This window comes from Salvelinus namaycush, chromosome 3 (assembly GCF_016432855.1).
Source record: "Salvelinus namaycush isolate Seneca chromosome 3, SaNama_1.0, whole genome shotgun sequence".
In the NCBI taxonomy this organism is placed as follows: domain Eukaryota; kingdom Metazoa; phylum Chordata; class Actinopteri; order Salmoniformes; family Salmonidae; genus Salvelinus; species Salvelinus namaycush.
The window spans coordinates 62,500,690-62,519,958 of record NC_052309.1 but is presented as its reverse complement, the minus strand read 5'-3'; the positions used below and the strand labels follow the sequence as shown (position 1 = coordinate 62,519,958).

The window sequence follows — 19,269 nt, the reverse complement described above, 5'->3', positions numbered from 1 at the left end:
CTTTTTGTTTTCTTTTTTTCTACTGTATTATTGACTGTATGTTTTGTTTATTCCATGTGTAACTCTGTGTTGTATGTGTCGAACTGCTATGCTTTATCTTGGCCAGGTCGCAGTTGTAAATGACAGCTTGTTCTCAACTAGCTTACCTGGTTAAATAAAGGTGAAATAAAAAAAATTAAAACATAGAGCCATGGCTTCATGGAACTCTATTCCACATCAGATAACTGAAGCAAGCAGTAGCATCGGATTTTTAAAAAACAGATAAAAAATACACCTTACGGAACAACAGGGACTGTGAAGAGACACACACAGGCACAGACAGATATACACATAATAAGACACGCACTCTACACACACGTTGGGACTCCCGAGTGGCGCAGTAGTCTAAGGCACTGCTTCTCAGTGCTAGAGGCGTCACTACAGACCCTTTGGTTAGAATCCAGGCTGTATCCCATAGCGCGGTGCACAATTGGACCAGTGTCGCCTAGGTTTGACCGGTGTAGGCCGTCATTGTAAATAAGAATATGTTCTTAACTGACTTGCCTAGATTTAACTAAAAATAAATAAATAAAAAATGACACGTACACATGGATTTTATATTGCAGAATACACTATGGATTGGGGCAGTTAGAGTTCTCCTGGCATCTGCCAAACCCAGATTCGTCTGTCGGACTGACAGATAAAGAAGCGTGATTCATCACTCCAGAGAACGAGTTTCCACAGCTCCAGAGTCCAAGGCTTTTGTACGGCTGCGCAGCCATGTAAGCCCGTTTCATGAAGCTCCTGACAAACAGTTACTGTGCTGATATTGCTTCCAGAGGCAGTTTGGAACTTGCAGCGAGTGTTGCAGCTGAGGACAGATTATTTTTACGTGCTTCAACACTAGGAAGTCCCATTCTGTGAGCTTGTATGGCCTACCACTTTGTGGCTGACCCGTTGTTGCTCCGAAAGGTCCCACTTCCCAATAACAGCACTTAGAGTTCACCGGGGAAGCTATAGCAGGGCAGAAATATGCCGAACTGACTTGTCGGAAAGGTGGTATCCTATGACGGTGCCACGTTGAAAGTCACTGAGCTCGTCAATAAAGCAATTCTACTGCCAATGTTTGTCTATAATGGATACACCGAGAGCAACTGGCAGCAAAAGAGCTAAACGCAGAACTCTGAGATATGCAGCAGGTAACTTTGAATGTAAACTACATTCGGCATGCCTGTTTGCAAAACTTTGTGGAGATATGGGATCAGAGCATGACAATGTTCTATTTCACACCGAGCCTTGTTGGTTATCGAGGGGGAGTGTTGGAAAGATTTTTTTAATTGAGAGAGGGGACTGTTGTCATTCGCAATGGATGTAAAAAAAAGACTGTTGACTTTCTGTGTGATGAAAAGAAAATGTGTCTCCTTACCTAAGTAAAAGACATATTTGGGAGACTGAACAAACGGAAAGCAAGCATGAAGGTGAAATACCGAAAAACTTCTACAAATGAGTGACTGAATCAGCGAAATCCATTTGACTGTGATCCTGGCTCAATTGACATAACGGTAAGTGAACTCAAACAGCTGCATGAGCTGTCATGTGACCGGATGATGAAGACAACGCATTCATGGGTCACTATGGAGGAGTTTTGGTTTATGACTCAAAGGAAATACTGTGCCGTCTCCCTTCGAGCATTAAAACTCATGGTAGGCTGATTCAGTACTCTTGTCTGCAATAAAAACAAATATCAATCCAGGTTGGATGTGACAGGAGAGATGAAGTGTGCACTGTCGACCACGCCCCCTGACTTTGAGAAGCTCTGATGCAACATGCATCAAGCATACCCATCTCATTAGTGGTGGTGAGATAAGAGAAATGATGTCAGACTAATTTTCAATTGACTGTCATAGCCCCACATTAAAAGTATTATGATGGTGAGTTGAAAATACAATCCGAAATACTGTTGACTGCCATTGCCCCAATTAAAAAATAAACATTGGGTGTTAATTACATTTTTAAAAATTCGCATGGTTGGGGTCGCAAGAATTTTCAGATATCAAAATGTGGTCGTGGGCCAAAACATTTTGGGAACCCCTGCGTTATATTAATAGGTGTGTGAATCGGACCATATTGTTGTCCTGCCTGAGCATTCAAAATGTAACAACTACTTTTGGGTGTCAGGGAAAGTACATATTCTCATTAGGAATGTAGTGAAGTAAAAGTTGTCAATCTAAATAGTAAAGTAGGGTCCTGAGTAGCACAGCAGTTCGTTCCCAGTCTGTGTCACAGCCGGTCAGACTGGGAACCCTGTGGGACAGTGCACAACTGGACAAGTGCCATCTGGGGTAGGGGAGGTTTTGACCGGGGGGCTTTCTTTGGCTCATTGCACTCTAGCGACTCCTTGTGGCAGGGCCAGGTTCCTGCAAGCTGACCACAGTCCTCCGACACATTTGTTGCGGCTTACTTCCTTCTGGGTGACGCGAGTAGTGTGATAAGATGTAGCGCGGCCAGTCAGGTCATGTTTCAGAGGTTGTATGACTCAGCTATCGCCTATCCCGAGCCGATTGGAGAGTTGCAGCGATGAGCCAAGCTTGTAATTCGGGGAGAAAATGGTGGAAAAAAATAATACGCTTGTGGCTGTACCGTCGGGCCTAGTGAGTACTTGGATGCGAGACCGCCTGGGAATACCAGGTGGTGTAAACTCAAATTATTATTATTATTTAAAATATGTAAATAGTAAAGTACAGTACAGATACACCCCAAAAACTACTTTAAAGTATTTTTACTTAAGTACTTTACACCACTGCCATTTGGGATGTCGCCTTACTACAATTGCTGTCTGGCACCCGTTTATGAGCTCTACTTGTGGTTACCGTAGACATGGGATTTACAGCATACATTTGACTATCACATGCACTTAGATTACTGTACTATGGCCAAGACCTTTCACGTATGTGGTCCCGGGAATCAAACCCACTATCCTGGCATTGCAAACACCATGCTCTACCAACTATACTACAGAATATCAAGTCAGGTGGAGTCCTGCTTGAGAGGAGTCTGTGTGGCAGATGGATATCATAGCATGCCATTGCCAAGCAGTGAGTTTGTACATATTAGGCAAATGTATAGCCCCCATTGCAACAGCAGTGGAATGGGCTGTGGTTTGAGGACAGGGTGTAGCTGGCCACCACTGCAGATTGAACCAAGAAAAAACCCTGGAATGCTCATTGTGTGTGTCTTGGCTGAGTGAGTGTTGTGGTGTGGCAGAAGACTTGTATTAAGTCAAGAGGAAAGTATATGCTCCTTGGGACAACACATAGAAAACCAGACCAAAGAGGGAACGCCTGCCCAGTGTGGTCGGGTTGCATTTAAACCACTAATGTCTCAGTCAACTCGACTATAGAAAAGGATAGGAATGCTCCATAATGCTTCATCAAAAACAATCATGAAATATGTTGTTATTGCTGTGTTTTCTATGTCCAAAGGAGGCCCTAGTTAATTCAAGGGTGTTCTTGTGACAGAGAATTGGGAGGTTGCCGACATGAACTCCACTCTAGCGCACTAACCGGTCCATCCAACCATTATATTTTTATTGCCTTTGGCAGAAGGATACAATAATCCCTTAACACTCATAAGAACAGATGACAGGTCATATAACAATGGAGGTTGTTGAATTATGAAGACATGTACAATGGGTGTTGCCCTCTTCTCTTATGTACCTTTCCTTGCTCGACTGCAACTGTTTGACAGATGTGTGGCACAATCAAGCTTGAGGTTGAGACAAAGATGTGTCAATATCTTTATTAACAAAGGTTTGCAAAGTGAATGTAAAATATGTATTGGTCAAATGTCATCCATGTTCAAGCAGAATATGTACATTTATTTGAATTACAAAACAAAATATAATGTAGCACCTTTTTAAACATTATTTAGCACCATAAGGAGACAAACAATCAAGTAACTTGAACAGCAAAACAGCTCTGAATTCATTGGAGCATTTTGTCATGAATAAAGGAAGAATAGTTCTCGAATTGTTACATCTCTACACCTGTGTCTACTAGCTAACGTTCTAAATGAAAAGTTCACCCCTGAATGGCCAGCTTCTCAAAGCTAACTTCCTATCAAATCATTCCCCATTCTGACACAAAAACAACATTCAACGAAGTGCTGTGAGAAGAGGTTTGAACTTGGCTGAAGGATGCCACCTGTTGTTAAAATCATTGACCTGCATGGTTAGGAATTGGTTTATGGGCCACAGTACTGTAAGTACTTGGAAGGGTTTTGGATAGCTTGCACTTTTTTTCCCCATTCCATTGAAAAGCAACTGTCTGTCACACCATTAAACACATACAGAATTATATTTGCAATTCAGTTCCAAATATAAAAGTCTTGCTTAGTCCTTCATTCACTCTCTGTATCTTTGCACTTAATCAACCCTTTGATCAACAGTTTATCTTTGTTTGATCTCTGGACTCCCTTCTGCATGTGAAATGAGGGTTGAGCTGTGTCTGGATGACTGACTAGAGGAAACTCACCTGTACCTCTGACATCCTGTTTTGAATCTTTACAAAAAAACAGCCCCCCTCCCCTTTTACATACCTGTAAAGCCCATCTCGAACTCTCACACAGACATTCATAAACCTGCAGTAAAACCACACATTTGCAAGCAATTACAGTGTGATTTTAAAAACGATTGAAGGATGTTTTAGCACCATGTATTATGTAGCGTATTTCAGCACAAGGCTACTCCTGGCAACTGGATTTGTGTTGACTTTAGCCTCAGAAATGCTCTATTTCCTGAAGCAATGTTACTGTTGGAGTTTTACTGGGTTTCACGCCATCACTTTTCAGAGTACCTGGCAAAATAGTATCACACAAGGAACCTCTGATATTTCCGTAACAATCCAAATTCCCTGATGTGCAAGGCGCCAAATCTCACAACACTTATCTCAGCTGCTGTCATTGAAGGAAATACTGCCAAGAGAACTGTTGGAATCAATCAATTCATCTTTCTACTTCAGAGGACTTCTTTGTGCTATTGAATACTTGATCCATGTCGACCCTATTTGAATGGTGCAATGGTACCCTATTCCAGCTGGCACTGTTAGTCTGCCACATCAGGTTCTGACTAGATAAGACCAAACAAAAACAGCACCAAACTGTAAATAAATGTTCTGTATCCTGTTACCAAGGGATCCCTGTTGAACTATTATCATATTATTCTTATTTGGACTTGTGAGATCAAATTTGCCTACTGTAATGTAGTCTTTTTCATTTATACAACTGTGCAACTCATATCCAGCTGGAAAATATCAGGATCTGATGAACAGATTTACCAGACAAAATTGATCAAGAGCTCAGAAACTGAACACAAAAAAAAAACAGCATACAAACTAGACTAGTGTCCAGACAAAACATCTGAGACAAATGACAGTATTAAGGCATAGCACCAATCTGGGAGTTTGGGAAGACAACCAGGCTTTCTTGCATCACTAATGGCTTCAAAGCACTTCAATTTGTGTGTCAGTTCACTGTGACAACTCCTAATAAAGCTAACAACCAACAGTGAAATCCATTACAGCCAGATGTTTATAAAGGGGTTTGTGTTTTTAAGGGGACATCTCATTCCTTGTGTCATAGGTCTTTTCCCTCCCAGCCTCCTTGTCAGCATATACATCTAATAATATTGCTTTTTCAATACAGGGGACAAGGAGTCTATGGATATGTATATGGAGTCATTACCTTACAAGCCCCCAGTATCCCTTTGCAGCGTATAGAGGCACTTGAAAGTAGGTGTGTGCATCAGTGAAAACCCTGCATAGAGGCCCCTCTTCCAATCGGAACCTCCTGAACTCTGACCTCTAGCCCCCTCCCTTCATGTCAGTTGGGGATCATGTTCATTAGGGCACACCGTACCAAAACATTTTAAACATTTTGCAACGGAAAAAGAAAACAAGCATTTCTTCCTGGACAAGTCCAGATAATACCTCCCCGTTTGACACTGCTTAGAGCGTTTTCTTCCGTTTTGTGCCTACTGAACACGACCCAGCAGGTCATCTCACTCCAGGGTGGACTTGATGAGGTATCCGTTGAAGGTGATGTAGATATCCACATCGTCACTATACACAGCGTTCTCCCTCTCCCTCTTGTACAGCCGGACCCACACCTCGTCATTGAGCTCTAGGGGCAACATAAGGCTCTGGCTCTGCATGATGGACCTCTCGCTGGGCTGGGCGTACACGATGGCCTGCTCCTTGTCATTCCTCATTATGTGCAGGTAGGTCTCCTTAAAGTTCCAGGTGTGGATGTTGACATTGAAGAAGTAGATCCCAGGGACATAGCAGTTGAACTTTCCTTTGAACATGTCGAAGTGGTCGTGGAGGTTGACGAACTCTGTGTCGAACACCAGGGCCTGGTAGTAGTCCACGCTGTGGAGGGACTTGCGACGCCCCACTGAGAAGGCTGCTTCCTGGGTCTTGCAGGGGTCCCCTGGGGGGCCCACCTGGCCCTTGGTTCCTTTGGGGCCCATGGGCCCTCGGGATCCAGTAGTGCCTTCCTCACCAGACTTCCCAGGTGTCCCCCTGTCCCCGCGGTTTCCCTTGTCCCCTGTGAGGGAAGATGGAAAATATACAGAACATGAGTCCTTAGAGAGCTATGACACAGTAATGTAGACTAAAGGTCCAAATTGGGTAATGTTGAGATTAAAGTTAGTACAACATGGATCATAGAAGACTATGTGTAGATAGATTGTTTATGATTTTCTCCAGATGGGAATATTACGTAAACTTAGTCACTCCAGACTTCTCATAATTGTAGCCCATTCAGTATATGAGAATTTAGGGTTCCGGAGTTATGCTTATCTTTCACAGGATATTTTTTTCTGCTACTTTATTTTTGGAAGGCCACAGCATGTTTTTCCAAGCCAGGCCATACTCTCTGGTGAGCACACGCACGCACGCACACACACACGCACACACACACACAAACTGTTACGTTATTGGTCATGTTTTCAGCCACATAAGCAAGTTCAGTGCCAGGTTAATGTTCTGAAATAGCAGCAGACTTTTTAGCCTCTAGTCCACTGACTGGAGATTTTTTTTTTTACAGCATTCCTTCAATGAAAAGGTCCGTTTGAAACCCAACAACCTCGTTAAGTCCAGGGGCAGCCATTCTCCCCTGGTGAATCAAATGTACACCGAACCAATCTTAGTGTCTAGAATCCTACCAAGTCTCTTAAATGTGTCAAATGTGTGCAGGGCCTAACTCTATAGTTATGTAGAGGTCCAATTGAGTAGAGCCTTGGATTGGAATACACATAATCATAATCCAATCAAATGGAATTCAGTCAGTGTGTACAGGATAGCCTGGTCCCAGATCTTTTTGTGATGTTTGGCAAACTGTTTAGTCTTTGGAATGACAACCACCATAGGAGTTGGCAAAACAACACAAAGAGACCTGGGATCAAGCTATGTGTGTTGCAGGTGTAAAGGCACAATCCAGGCGCACCTTTGAGGATGGTCATGTTGATGTAGGTGCGGACTTCAGGCATCTGGTTCAGGTCACTCTTTTGGTCCCCCGTCTGAGGGGCTGGTGGGCCCTTCTGTAGCTCCAGGTCGTCACAGCAGCGGCGGCAGGGGGCAGGAGGGGCACCTCCGGGGGACGGGACAGCGATGACCAGGGGGAGGAACAGGAGGACGGGGCTCAGGAGGAGGAGGTGGTCAAACATGGTTGCTGCACCTGAGAGGACAAGGAAAGGCAACAGGCAGATTAGACACAACCTTTGTGCTGTAAATGCTGTAAATCTTTGGACAAGGAGAGTTATTTGAGGGTATTATATCCAAGATTGGCTTATACCGAAGTCCCATTGACAGTGGTGTTTGTTATTATAAACATGAAGGTACAGTTGTAAATTGGTCCTGCTGACAGAATAAATAAAGCACTCATAGTGGAGAGAAATACCATTTAATTCCAGTATCATATGAGATTCTACATTGTTGTCTATTACATAACTCAAATAGTAAAGGCTCGATTCAATGCGTAGCGCAATAGAAACTTAAAAGCAATGTTCCCACATGAGTGGAGACTGCATTCACGGTAACCACTGCATATGTAGGCAGAATCGGAAATTACTTTTAAATTTAATTCATGCTATAGTGCTGAACTTCAGCGACACAGATTGACTCGAGCATGAAGAAAAAACAAGTATGACAAAGAGGTATTTATGTTATCCCATGAGTAGGGTAAATGATACTATAATGCAGCTGTTCCCAAACTAGGGGTAACGACCCCATGTGTGGTCGCCTAATATGAAAATGGGGTCAAGTGAGAATCTCCAAAATTCTGGTAAAAAAATGTATTTATATATATATATTTATACATACATACGGTTGAAGTCGGAAGTTTACATACACCTTAGCCAAATACATTTAAACTCAGTTTTTCACAATTCCTGACATTTAATCCTAGTAAAAATTCCCTGTCTTAGGTCAGTTAGGATCACCACTTTATTTTAAGAATGTGAAATGTCAGAATAATAGTTGAGAGAATGATTTATTTCAGCATTTATTTATTTCATCACATTCCCAGTGGGTCAGAAGTTTACATACACTCAATTAGTATTTGGCAGAGTTGCCTTTAAATTGTTTAACTTGGGTCAAATGTTTCGGGTGGCCTTCCACAAGCTTCCCACAATTAGTTGGGTGAATTTCATCCCATTCCTCCTGACAAAGCTGGTGTAACTGAATCAGGTTTGTACGCCTACTTACACACACACACACACACACTTTTTCAGTTCTGCCCACAAAGTTTTTATAGGATTGAGGTCAGGGCTTTATGACGGCCACTCCAAAACCTTGACTTTGTTGTCCTCGAGCCATTTTGCCACAACTTTGGAAGTATGCTTGGGTCATTGTCCATTTGGAAGACCCATTTGTAGGAAGCCTTAACTTCCTGACTGATGTCTTGAGATGTTGCTTCAAAATATCCACATCATTTATTTCCTCATGATGCCATCTATTTTGTGAAGTGCACCAGTCCCTCCTGCAGCAAAGCACCCCCACAACATGATGCTGCCACCCCCGTGCTTCACGGTTGAGATGGTGTTCTTCGGCTTGCAAGCCTCCCCCTTTTTCCTCCAAACATAATGGTCATTATGGCCAAACAGTTCTATTTTTGTTTCATTAGACCAAAAGACATTTCTCCAAAAAGAACGATCTTTGTCCCCATGTGCAGTTGCAAACCGTAGTCTGTCTTTTTTTATGGCGTTGGAGCAGTGGCTTCTTCTTTGCTGAGCGGCCTTTCAGGTTATGTTGATATAGGACTTGTTTTACTGTGGATATAGATACTTTGTTTCCTCCAGCATCTTCACAAGGTCCTTTGCTGTTGTTCTGGGATTGATTTGCACTTTTCGCACCAAAGTACATTAATCTGTAGGAGACAGAACGTGTCTCCTTCCTGAGCGGTATGACAGCTGTGTGGTCCCATGGTGTTTATACTTGCGTACTATTGTTTGTACAGATGAACGTGGTACCTTCAGGCATTTGGAAATTGCCCCCAAGGATGAACCAGACTTGTGGAGATCTACAATTATTTTCTGAGGTCTTTTCATTTCCCATGATGTCAAGCAAAGAGGCACTGACTTTGAAGGTAGGCCTTGAAATACATCCACAGGTACACCTCCAATTGATTCAAATTATGTTAATTAGCCTATCAGAAGCTTCTAATGCCATGACATCATTTTCTGGAATTTTCCAAGTTGTTTAAAGGCACTGTCAACTTAGTGTATGTAAACTTCTGACCCACTAGAATTGTGATACAGTGAATTATAAGTGAAATAATCTGTGTGTAACCAATTGTTGGAAAAATTACTTGTGTCATGCACAAAGTAGATGTCCTAACCGACTTGTCAAAACTATAGTTTGTTCACAAGACATTGGTGGAGTGGTTGATAAACAAGTTTTAATGTCTCCAACCTAAGTGTATGTAAACTTCTGACTTCCACTGTAAATATATACACAGTAACAGTCAAAGTTTGGACACACCTACTTACTCAAGGGTTTTTCTATATTTTTACAATTGTCTACATTGTATAGTGAAGACATCACAACTATGAAATAACACATATTGAATCATGTAGTACCAAAAAAGTGTTATACAAATCAAAATATATCTTATAACTGAGATTCTTCTAAGTAGCCACCCTTTGCCTTGATGATAGCTTTGCACACCCTTGGCATTATCTCAACCAGCTTCACCTGGAATGCTTTTCCAACAGTCCTGAAGGAGTTCCCACATATGCTGAGCACTTGTTGGCTACTTTTCCTTCACTCTGTGGTCCAACTCATCCCAAACCATCTCAATTGGGTTGAGGTCGGGGGATTGTGGAGGCCAGGTCATCTGATGCAGCACTCCATCACTCTCCTTCTTGGTCAAATAGCCTTTACACAGCCTGGAGGTGTGTTGAATCATTGTCCTGTTGAAAAACAAGTGATTGTCCCACTAAGCGCATAACAGGTGGGATGGCGTTTCGCTGCAGAATGCTGTGGTAGCCATTCTGGGTAAGTGTGCCTTGAATTCTCAACAAATCACTGACAGTGTCACCAGCAAAGCACCCCCATACCATTACACCTCCTCCTCCATGCTCCATGGTGGGAACCACACATGCAGTTCACCTACTCTACGTCTCACAAAGACACGGCGGTTGGAACTACAAATCTCAAATATGGACTCATCAGACCAAAGGACAGATTTCCACCGGTCTAATGTCCATTACTCGTGTTTCTTGGCTCAAACAAGTCTCTTCTTCTTATTGGTGTCCTTTAGTAGTGGTTTCTTTGCAGCAATTCGACCATGAAAGCCTGATTCACGCAGTCTCCTCTGAACAGTTGATTTTGAGATGTGTCTGTTACTTGAACCATGTGAAGCATTTATTTGGGCTGTAATTTCTGAGGCTGGTAACTCTAATGAACTTATCCTCTGCAGCAGAGGTAACTCTGGGTCTTCCGTTCCTGTGGCGGTCCTCATGAGAGCCAGTTTCATCATAGCGCTTGATGGTTTTTGCGACTGCACTTGAAGAAAGTTTCAAAGGTCTTGAAATTTTCCAGATTGACTGACCTTCATGTCTTAAAGTAATGATGGACTGTCATTTCACTTTGCTTATTTGAGCTGTTCTTGCCATAATATGGACTTGGTCTGTTCCCAAATAGGGCTATCTTCTGTATACCACCCCTACCTTGTAACACCACTGATTGGCTCAAACACATTAAGAAGGAAAGAAATTCCACAAATTAACTTTTAACAACGCATACCTTTTAATTGAAATGCATTCCAGGTGACTACCTCATGAAGCTGGTTGAATGCCAAGAGTGTGCAAAGCTGTCATCAAGGCAAAGGGTGGCTCAAATATGAAATATATTTACATTTATTTAACACTTTTTTGGTTACTACATGATGCCATATGTGTTATTTAATAGTTTTGATGTCTTCACTATTATTCTACAATGTAGAAAATAGTACAAATATAGAAAAACCCTTGAATGACTAGGTGTGTCCAAACTTTTGACTGGTACTGTGTATATATATTATATCGTTTTTGTCTCTCAAAATCATTGTAATTTGGATAACCTTAAAAAATCTAAATGAAAAGTTACAATTCAACCAGAGAGCGCCCTTAGATAGTGGGAAAAGGTCGCACTTGACCACAGCACTTGAATCATTCCCATGGTGATTGGCTAAGCCTGCTAACCTGTGAAACCACACACTATTGCAGAGACTTTGACATTGCCGGCCTCAATTGATATGGTGAAAACAATACCTTTGTCAGATAATACAGTGAAACTAAGAATTGATGCTATAGCTATCAATCAAAAGGAAACTGGCTGAACGACTTTATTCTCTCCAAATGGATGTTAGCTGTGAGGGCCGAGATGCCCATGCATTGACCTTTGTTCGCTACATGTCGTCGGATGCTTTTCATGAGGACATACTGTTCTGTCTCAGTATTCCCGAGCATGAAACGGCACAGGGGATGATTAGTGTGCTGCGTGGCTATATTGACGGAAAAGAGATTCCATGGGATTGAATAGTGGGATTTTGCACAGATGGGGCTCCATCTATCACGGGATGGCGGGCAGGCATCTGCACTCTAGTTATCCTGTCTAGCGGAGCCCCCTCGCCAACAGCCAATGAAATTGCAGGGCGCCAAATTCAATCAACAGAAATCTCATAATTCAATTTTCTCAAACATACAAGTATTAGACACCATTTTAAAGATAAAATTCTCGTTAATCCAACCACAGTGTCCGATTTCAAAAAAGCTTTTCGGCGAAAGCAGAACATATCATTATGTTAGGTCAGCAACTAGTCACAGAAAGCATACAGCGGTTTTCAACCAAAGAGAGGAGTCACAAAAAGCAGAAATATTGATAGAATTAATCACTAACCTTTGATATTCTTCATCAGATGACACTCCCGGGACAACATGTTACACAATACATGTATGATTTGTTCGATCAAGTTCATATTTATATCCAAAAACCTCCAAAAAGTTTACATTTGGCTTTGCCTCCAAAACATCCCGTGAATTTGCACAGAGCCACATCAAATCACAGAAATACTCATAATAAACATAAATAAAAGATACAAGTGTTATTCACAGATTTAAAGATATACTTCTCCTTAATGCAACCCCTGTGTCAGATTTCAAAAAAACTTTACGGAAAAAGCAAACCATGCAATAATCTGAGTACGGCGCTCAGAAAACAACACAACCCAAGAACATATCCGCCATGTTGGAGTCAACATAAGTCAGAAATAGCATTATAAAAATTCACTTACCTTTGATGATCTTCGTCAGAATGCACTCCCAGGAATCTCAGTTCCACAATAAATGTTTGATTTGTTCCATAAAGTCCATCATTTATGTCCAAATTCCTCCTTGTTGTTTGAGCGTTCAGTACACAATCTAAACTCACGACGCACGGGCAGGTCCAGGCAAAAGTTCAGACGAAAAGTCATATTACAGTCCGTAGAAACATGTCAAACAAAGTATAGAATCAATCTTTAGGATGTTTTTAACATAAATCTTCAATAATGTTCCAACCGGAGAATTTCTTTGTCTGTAGAAAAGCTATGGAACAGAGCTCGCTCTCACATGAACGAGCGTCACGAGCTCAAAGCATTCTGCCAGACCTCTGACTCATTCCTCTCTCATTCGGCCCCACTTCACAGTAGAAGCATCAGACAGGGTTCTAAAGACTGTTGACATCTAGTGGAAGTCTTAGGAAGTGCAACATGACCCATATCCCACTGTATCTTCAATAGGGAATGAGTTGAAAAACGACCAACCTCAGATTTCCCACTTCCTGGTTGGATTTTTTCTCAGGTTTTTGCCTGCCATATGAGTTCTGTTATACTCACAGACATCATTCAAACAGTTTTAGAAACTTCAGATTGTTTTCTATCCAAATATACTAACAATATGCATATATTAGCAACTGGGCCTGAGTAGCAGGCAGTTTACTCTGGGCACGCTTTTCATCCAACCGTGAAAATGCTGACCCCTATCCGTAACAAGATTTATACATGTTTCTCCCTCTGCCATATGGATGCATTGTATGATACACCCACTGAGCTATAACGGGTACACCGAGAGCAACTTGTGGCAAAAGAGCTGAGTGCAGAACTCAGAGATTTAAGCAGCAGGTGACTTTGATTGCAAACTACATTGCACACGTCTGTTTGCAAAACTTTGTGGAGATATGGGATCAGAGCATGACAATGTTCTATTTCACACCGAGGCTTGTTGGTTATCGAGGGGGAGTGTTGGAAAGATTTTTTTGAATTGAGAGAGGAACTGTTGTCATTCGCAATGGAAGTAAATCTTTCTGTGTAATGACAATTCAAATTTCTCTCCTTGCCTATGTAACAGACATATTTGTGAAACTGAACTAACTGAACGCAAGCATGGAGGGGAAATACAAAACATTTCTACAGATGAGTGACCAAACGGATTTTGCTGATATAACTGTGACCTTGGCTTAGTTGACATGCCAGTAAGTGAAATTGAGCAGCTGATCGAGCTGTCATGTGACTGAATGCTGTAGACAAGGCATTCACGGGTCACTATGGAGGAGTTTTGGTTTATGACTCAAAGGGAATACTGTTCCGTCTCCCTCCGGATATTAAAACTCATGGTACGCTCATTCGGTGCTCTCGTCTGTAGTAGAAGAAAATACATTTGATCCAGGTTGGATGTGACAGGAGAGATGAGGTACGCACAGTACACCACACCCCCTGACTCTGAGAAGCTCCGACGCGACATGGATCAAGCACACCCATCTAATTAGGGGTGGTGAGATAAGAGAAATGATGTCAGACTAATTTGCAATTGACTGTCATAGCCCCACATTAAAAGTATGTGATTGTGATTCGAGAACACAATCAGAAATACAGTTAGAATGTTTTACAATGGACTGCCATAGCCCCAATTAACAAAGTAAACATTGGCTGTTAATTACATGAATTTTTTTCACATGGTTGGGAGGTTGCAATAATTTTCAGATTTCAACATGTGGTCGTGGGCAAAAAAAAGTTTGGGAACCCCCTGCTATAGTGGTTTAATGAATATCCACATGAATAAGATGAAGAAAAAAAACCATCTACTATAATATCAGAGTCTGCTTAGTAACTGAATTATTACGTGTCCCACTGCTGTTCCAGGAGAGTGGGAAAAAGAGGATTTTGGATCCAGAGAAAACATACCATATATTTGCATAGAGGGGAGCAGGGAAGGTTTAGGAATGATGAACACGAGCCAGCTTTGAACTCTCCATGAGACAGCAACCACTGTTGTTGTCTGCAGCTTCGATTCAAACCATGACCATTATTGGTCATTTTCAATGATGCCAGCCCTTTAGTGTCAGACAGACAGTGCAACACAGCTGTTATACTAAGGTGCCATTTTAGATCCATAGCTCATTGCAGTGACAGAACATAGGGCCAATGGTCCAATGAAAATCCACAGAAGAAACACTAGTGTGACTCTCATCCACAAACCAAAAGTATAGCAATGCTATAGCTTCTTCCATAATGTCCCTGGAATAAGTGTCCATGATCTGCAGATCTTGAAGGTATTTTTCTGGGATTGTCAATTCAAAATCCAATCAAAGTTGACGGTCATATGCACGGGATACAGCATAGTTGTCTGTAGAAGGAAATGCTTCATCTCCGCAAAACATGTGAACCATGTAAACTTGTGAAGTGTACTGAGGTATAGTATCTTGATCATTTTTTGATTGTACAGGCTAGCTATGTGCCAAATGTTTCGTTACTACCGAAGGGTCAGAAATAACTACATTAATTTGATAGTAAGGAGTGCTTTAAATCGTTCAGCCTCTTTAGTTGACAGTTGTGCCACAGAGTTACATTTGACAGTTTAGAAGATGGACATTTATACGCCATCCCAAATTGCACCCTATACCCTGCATAGTGCAGTACTTCGGGCCCTGGTCAAAAAAGTTGTGCTCTATGGGAATAGGGTGCCATTTGGGATGCACACTGGGTAGATCTCTAGAGCAAACAGAGCTTAAAGGCTGACTTCATGAATCAGGATTCAGCTGATCCAGCACACATTGTTTGAGTTAATATCCATACACTACAGCAAAGCTGGCCTGCAGTCCTGGACCAAGGGGATGGTAACACAAGCATGGTTAATCAAGTTTGACTTGGCATATGACATGGTACAGTCTGGGTTTAAAGCTATATGATATGGTGGTGTGCTAGACTAGAGAACATGTTAATAAAGCCAGTGGAATGCATCAGTAGACTAATCTGCATTAGATAAATCATGTACATTAGGATCTCGGAGCAAGATGCCCCATACGGAAAAGTAATATGGACATATATGGCCTTACCTTACATTACCAAAATGAATTGGATACCTGCTCGTCGAACAACTCATTCCAAAATCATGGGCATTAATATGGAGTTGGTATCCCCTTTGCTGCTATAACAGCCTCCACTCTTCTGGGAAGGCTTTCCACTAGATGTTGGAACATTGCTGCAGGGACTTGCTTCCATTCAGCCACAAGAGCATTAGTGAGGTCGAGCACTGATGTTGGGCGATTAGGCCTGGCTCGCAGTTGGAGTTCCAATTCATCCCAAAGGTGTTCGATGGGGTTTAGTTCAGGGTTCTTTGCAGGCCTGTCAAGTTCTTCCACACCAATCTCGACAAACCATTTCTGTATGGACTTCGCTTTGTGCACGGGGGCATTGTCATGCTGAAACAGGAAAGGGCCTTCCCCAAACTGTTGCCATAAAGTTGGAAGCACAGAATCGTCTAGAATGTCATTGTATGCTGTAGCGTTAATATTTCCCTTCACTGGAGCTAAGGGGCCTAGCCCGAACCATGAAAAACAGCCCCAGACCATTATTCCTCCTCCACCAAACTTTACAGTTGGCACCATGCATTGGGGTAGGAAGCATTTTCCTGGCATCCGCCAAACCCAGATTCGTCTGTCGGACTGCCAGATGGTGAAGCGTGATACGTCACTGCAGAGAACGCGTTTCCGCTGCTCCAGAGTCCAATGGCGGCGATCTTTACACCACTCCAGCTGATGCTTGGCATTACGCATGGTGATCTTAGGCTTGTGTGATGCTGCTAGGACATGGAAACCCATTTCATGAAGCTCCCGACGAACAGTTCTTGTGCTGACATTGCTTCCAGATGCAGTTTGGAACTTGTTTGGAAAGGTGGCATCCTATGTCGGTGCCATGTTGAAAGTCACTGAGCTCTTCGGTAAAGTTTTTCTACTGCAAATGTTTGTCTATGAAGATTGCATGGCTGTGTGCTCAATTTTATACACCTGTCATTAACGGGTGTGGCTGAAATAGCCGAAACCACTCATTTGAAGGGATCTCCACATACTTTTGTGTATATAGTGTATTTCACAGTGGTTTAAATGGTACAATGATTCTCTACATTATACTTGCTTGTTTTGTCACATAAACTGAAATTAGGCGAACTATTAGAATTTTAGCAACCAGGAAATGGCGGAGCGGTTTCTGCATAGTGCATTTTTAAAGGCCCAGTGCAGTCCAAAATTATATTTCCCTGTTTTTATATATATAATGATGTTGGAAAAATACTGTGAAATTTTGAAAATATTAAGCCGTTGAAGCTCATTTACTGCATTTCTTAACTATTTAAAAAGTCTAAAATGCTATTTAGAAAACAGCAAAAACAAGCAAAAATGACCCCTACCATCCTGTAGCTTCATGTACCTCAGTCGACCTACAAACACATAGCCTATTAGCTATACAATTAGCCGCTACACATTAACTCAGCACCTGGATAACAAACTATAGTTTAATACATACAGAGGGAGGTATTCTACATGTTTTACAATGGGGTGGGGATACATTTTTGCTGTTTTAAAGCTAATTCCATGCAATTCTACCTATTTTGCCATGACTTATGTCATGTTAATATGATATCTGAGTGAGAGTGACAATCAAAATCAATGGGGGCCAATTGGAGGTCAGGGCCCCTGGGCTCGTGCCCAGCGTTACCTGTCAGTAATTCGGCCCGGATTACTACAAATGTAGATAGCTGGCTAGACTAACTAGGTAGAATCTCAATTGCACACTCCTCGCGTCCTCTCTCCTTCCCGAAACCCATTGACTGAGAAAGGCAGAGATCCCTCCCCTCTGACCTTCTCCTCCAATGGGTTTTGAGAAGGAGGCGAGGAGCGTGTAATTATACCCTAGACTAATCCAAAAATGTTTTATGACATGGGCTAATTGAGTGACTGTCAGTGAGTGACATATAGCAAGAGGAAAACTGCTGATGCACGACTAAATTTCGAAATTGCACCTCGTCTATTCACTATTCTAACTCTCAACAGTAATTTGAGACCCTGACTGAGTTCCTAAAAAACAGTATGCAACTCCGTGTCCTCGTGTGTAATTACGGCCATGCCTGTAGAGAGGCAACCAACTATTGAAACTAGCTGCGGCTGCTGATATGCAACTTCACCAGCCCTCTGCTGCTGCTCTATCCTCCTCTCTGCAAATTCTGACGACGCCCATCAGTTAGACATTACGTTTAATGTAGCCAAATTAAAGATGCGGAACTGCGTGAGACGTGCACTCTTGGCATTGTGCAGAAGCTACCGCAGAATGACAGATAATGTGATTGATAGTAAAGCATGCTACTGTAACTTACCTCTCGTAGAAGTCTTTGCAAGTGGTGTCGATCAGCTGAGGAGAGAGAGAAAGGAGAGAGAGAGAGAGGGAGGGAAGGAAGGGGAGGGGGAGAATCCAGAGTCAGCCTCTCTCTCTCTAAAATTCAAATGCAATGTTGCCAAAGCAAAGTGATACACATAAAAGCAATGAAAACAACATCGACAACAATAAGATTAGCTACAAATACTAATCAAAAACTGGTAAACAGATCTTAATTTGAGCCAGTTTGTTACAGCACGAAAAATAATCATGCAGCAACTGGAAATGTGAATTATTGTGTGGATTATAATTAATGGACATTTTTGTAGGGGCTGATACATTTCTCATTGATGCAAATCAAGTCTTACATTTCAAAGTGGAAATTACAAACTTTAGAAGCCTTTTTTAAACTCAAACACACTTCAAGTTTGCAAATTCTCAGAAGCAAAAGAGTGATCAAACTAAGATCCTACATCCGTATGTACATTATAACAAATAAAACAAGTAAATATCCAGAATCTAATTCCACAAAGAAAATTGAAAATGACTCTCTCTCTCTCTCTCTCTCAATTCAATTTAATTAAATTCAATTTAAGGGGCTTTATTGGCATGGGAAACATATTTTTACATTGCCAAAGCAAGTGAAATAGATAATAAACAAAAGTGAAATAAACAATTTTAAAAAATGTACATTAAACATTACACTCACAAACGTTCCAAAAGAATAAAGACATTTCAAATGTCATGTTGTGCAAATAGTTAAAGTACAAAAGGGAAAATGAATAAACATAAATATGGGTTGTATTTACAATGGTGTTTGTTCTTCAATGGTTGCCCTTTTCTTGTAGCAACAGGTCACAGATCTTACACTGTGGTATTTCACCCAATACATATGAGAGTTTATCAAAATTGGGTTTCTTTTTGAATTCTTTGTAGGTCTGTGTAATCTGAGGGAAATATGTGTCTCTAATATGGTCATACATTTGGCAGGATGTCAGGAAGTGCAACTCAGTTTCCACCTCATTTTGTGAGCAGTGTGCACATAGCCTGTCTTCTCTTGAGAGCCAGGTC

General features: G+C 41.7%; 1 protein-coding gene across 1 annotated transcript; it reads right to left on the bottom strand.

Moving 5' to 3' along the window:
* Positions 1-3,762: 3,762 nt before the first annotated feature.
* LOC120034587 (complement C1q tumor necrosis factor-related protein 1-like) lies at positions 3,763-18,271 on the bottom strand. Its single transcript, XM_038981196.1, has 3 exons — positions 18,200-18,271; positions 7,483-7,713; positions 3,763-6,582 (listed from the first exon to the last, which is right to left on the bottom strand). The coding sequence occupies exons 2-3, from the start codon at positions 7,700-7,702 to the stop codon at positions 6,035-6,037; spliced, it is 768 nt and encodes a 255-aa protein (XP_038837124.1). The 5' UTR covers positions 7,703-7,713; positions 18,200-18,271; the 3' UTR covers positions 3,763-6,034.
* Between the last annotated feature and the right edge of the window lie 998 nt (positions 18,272-19,269).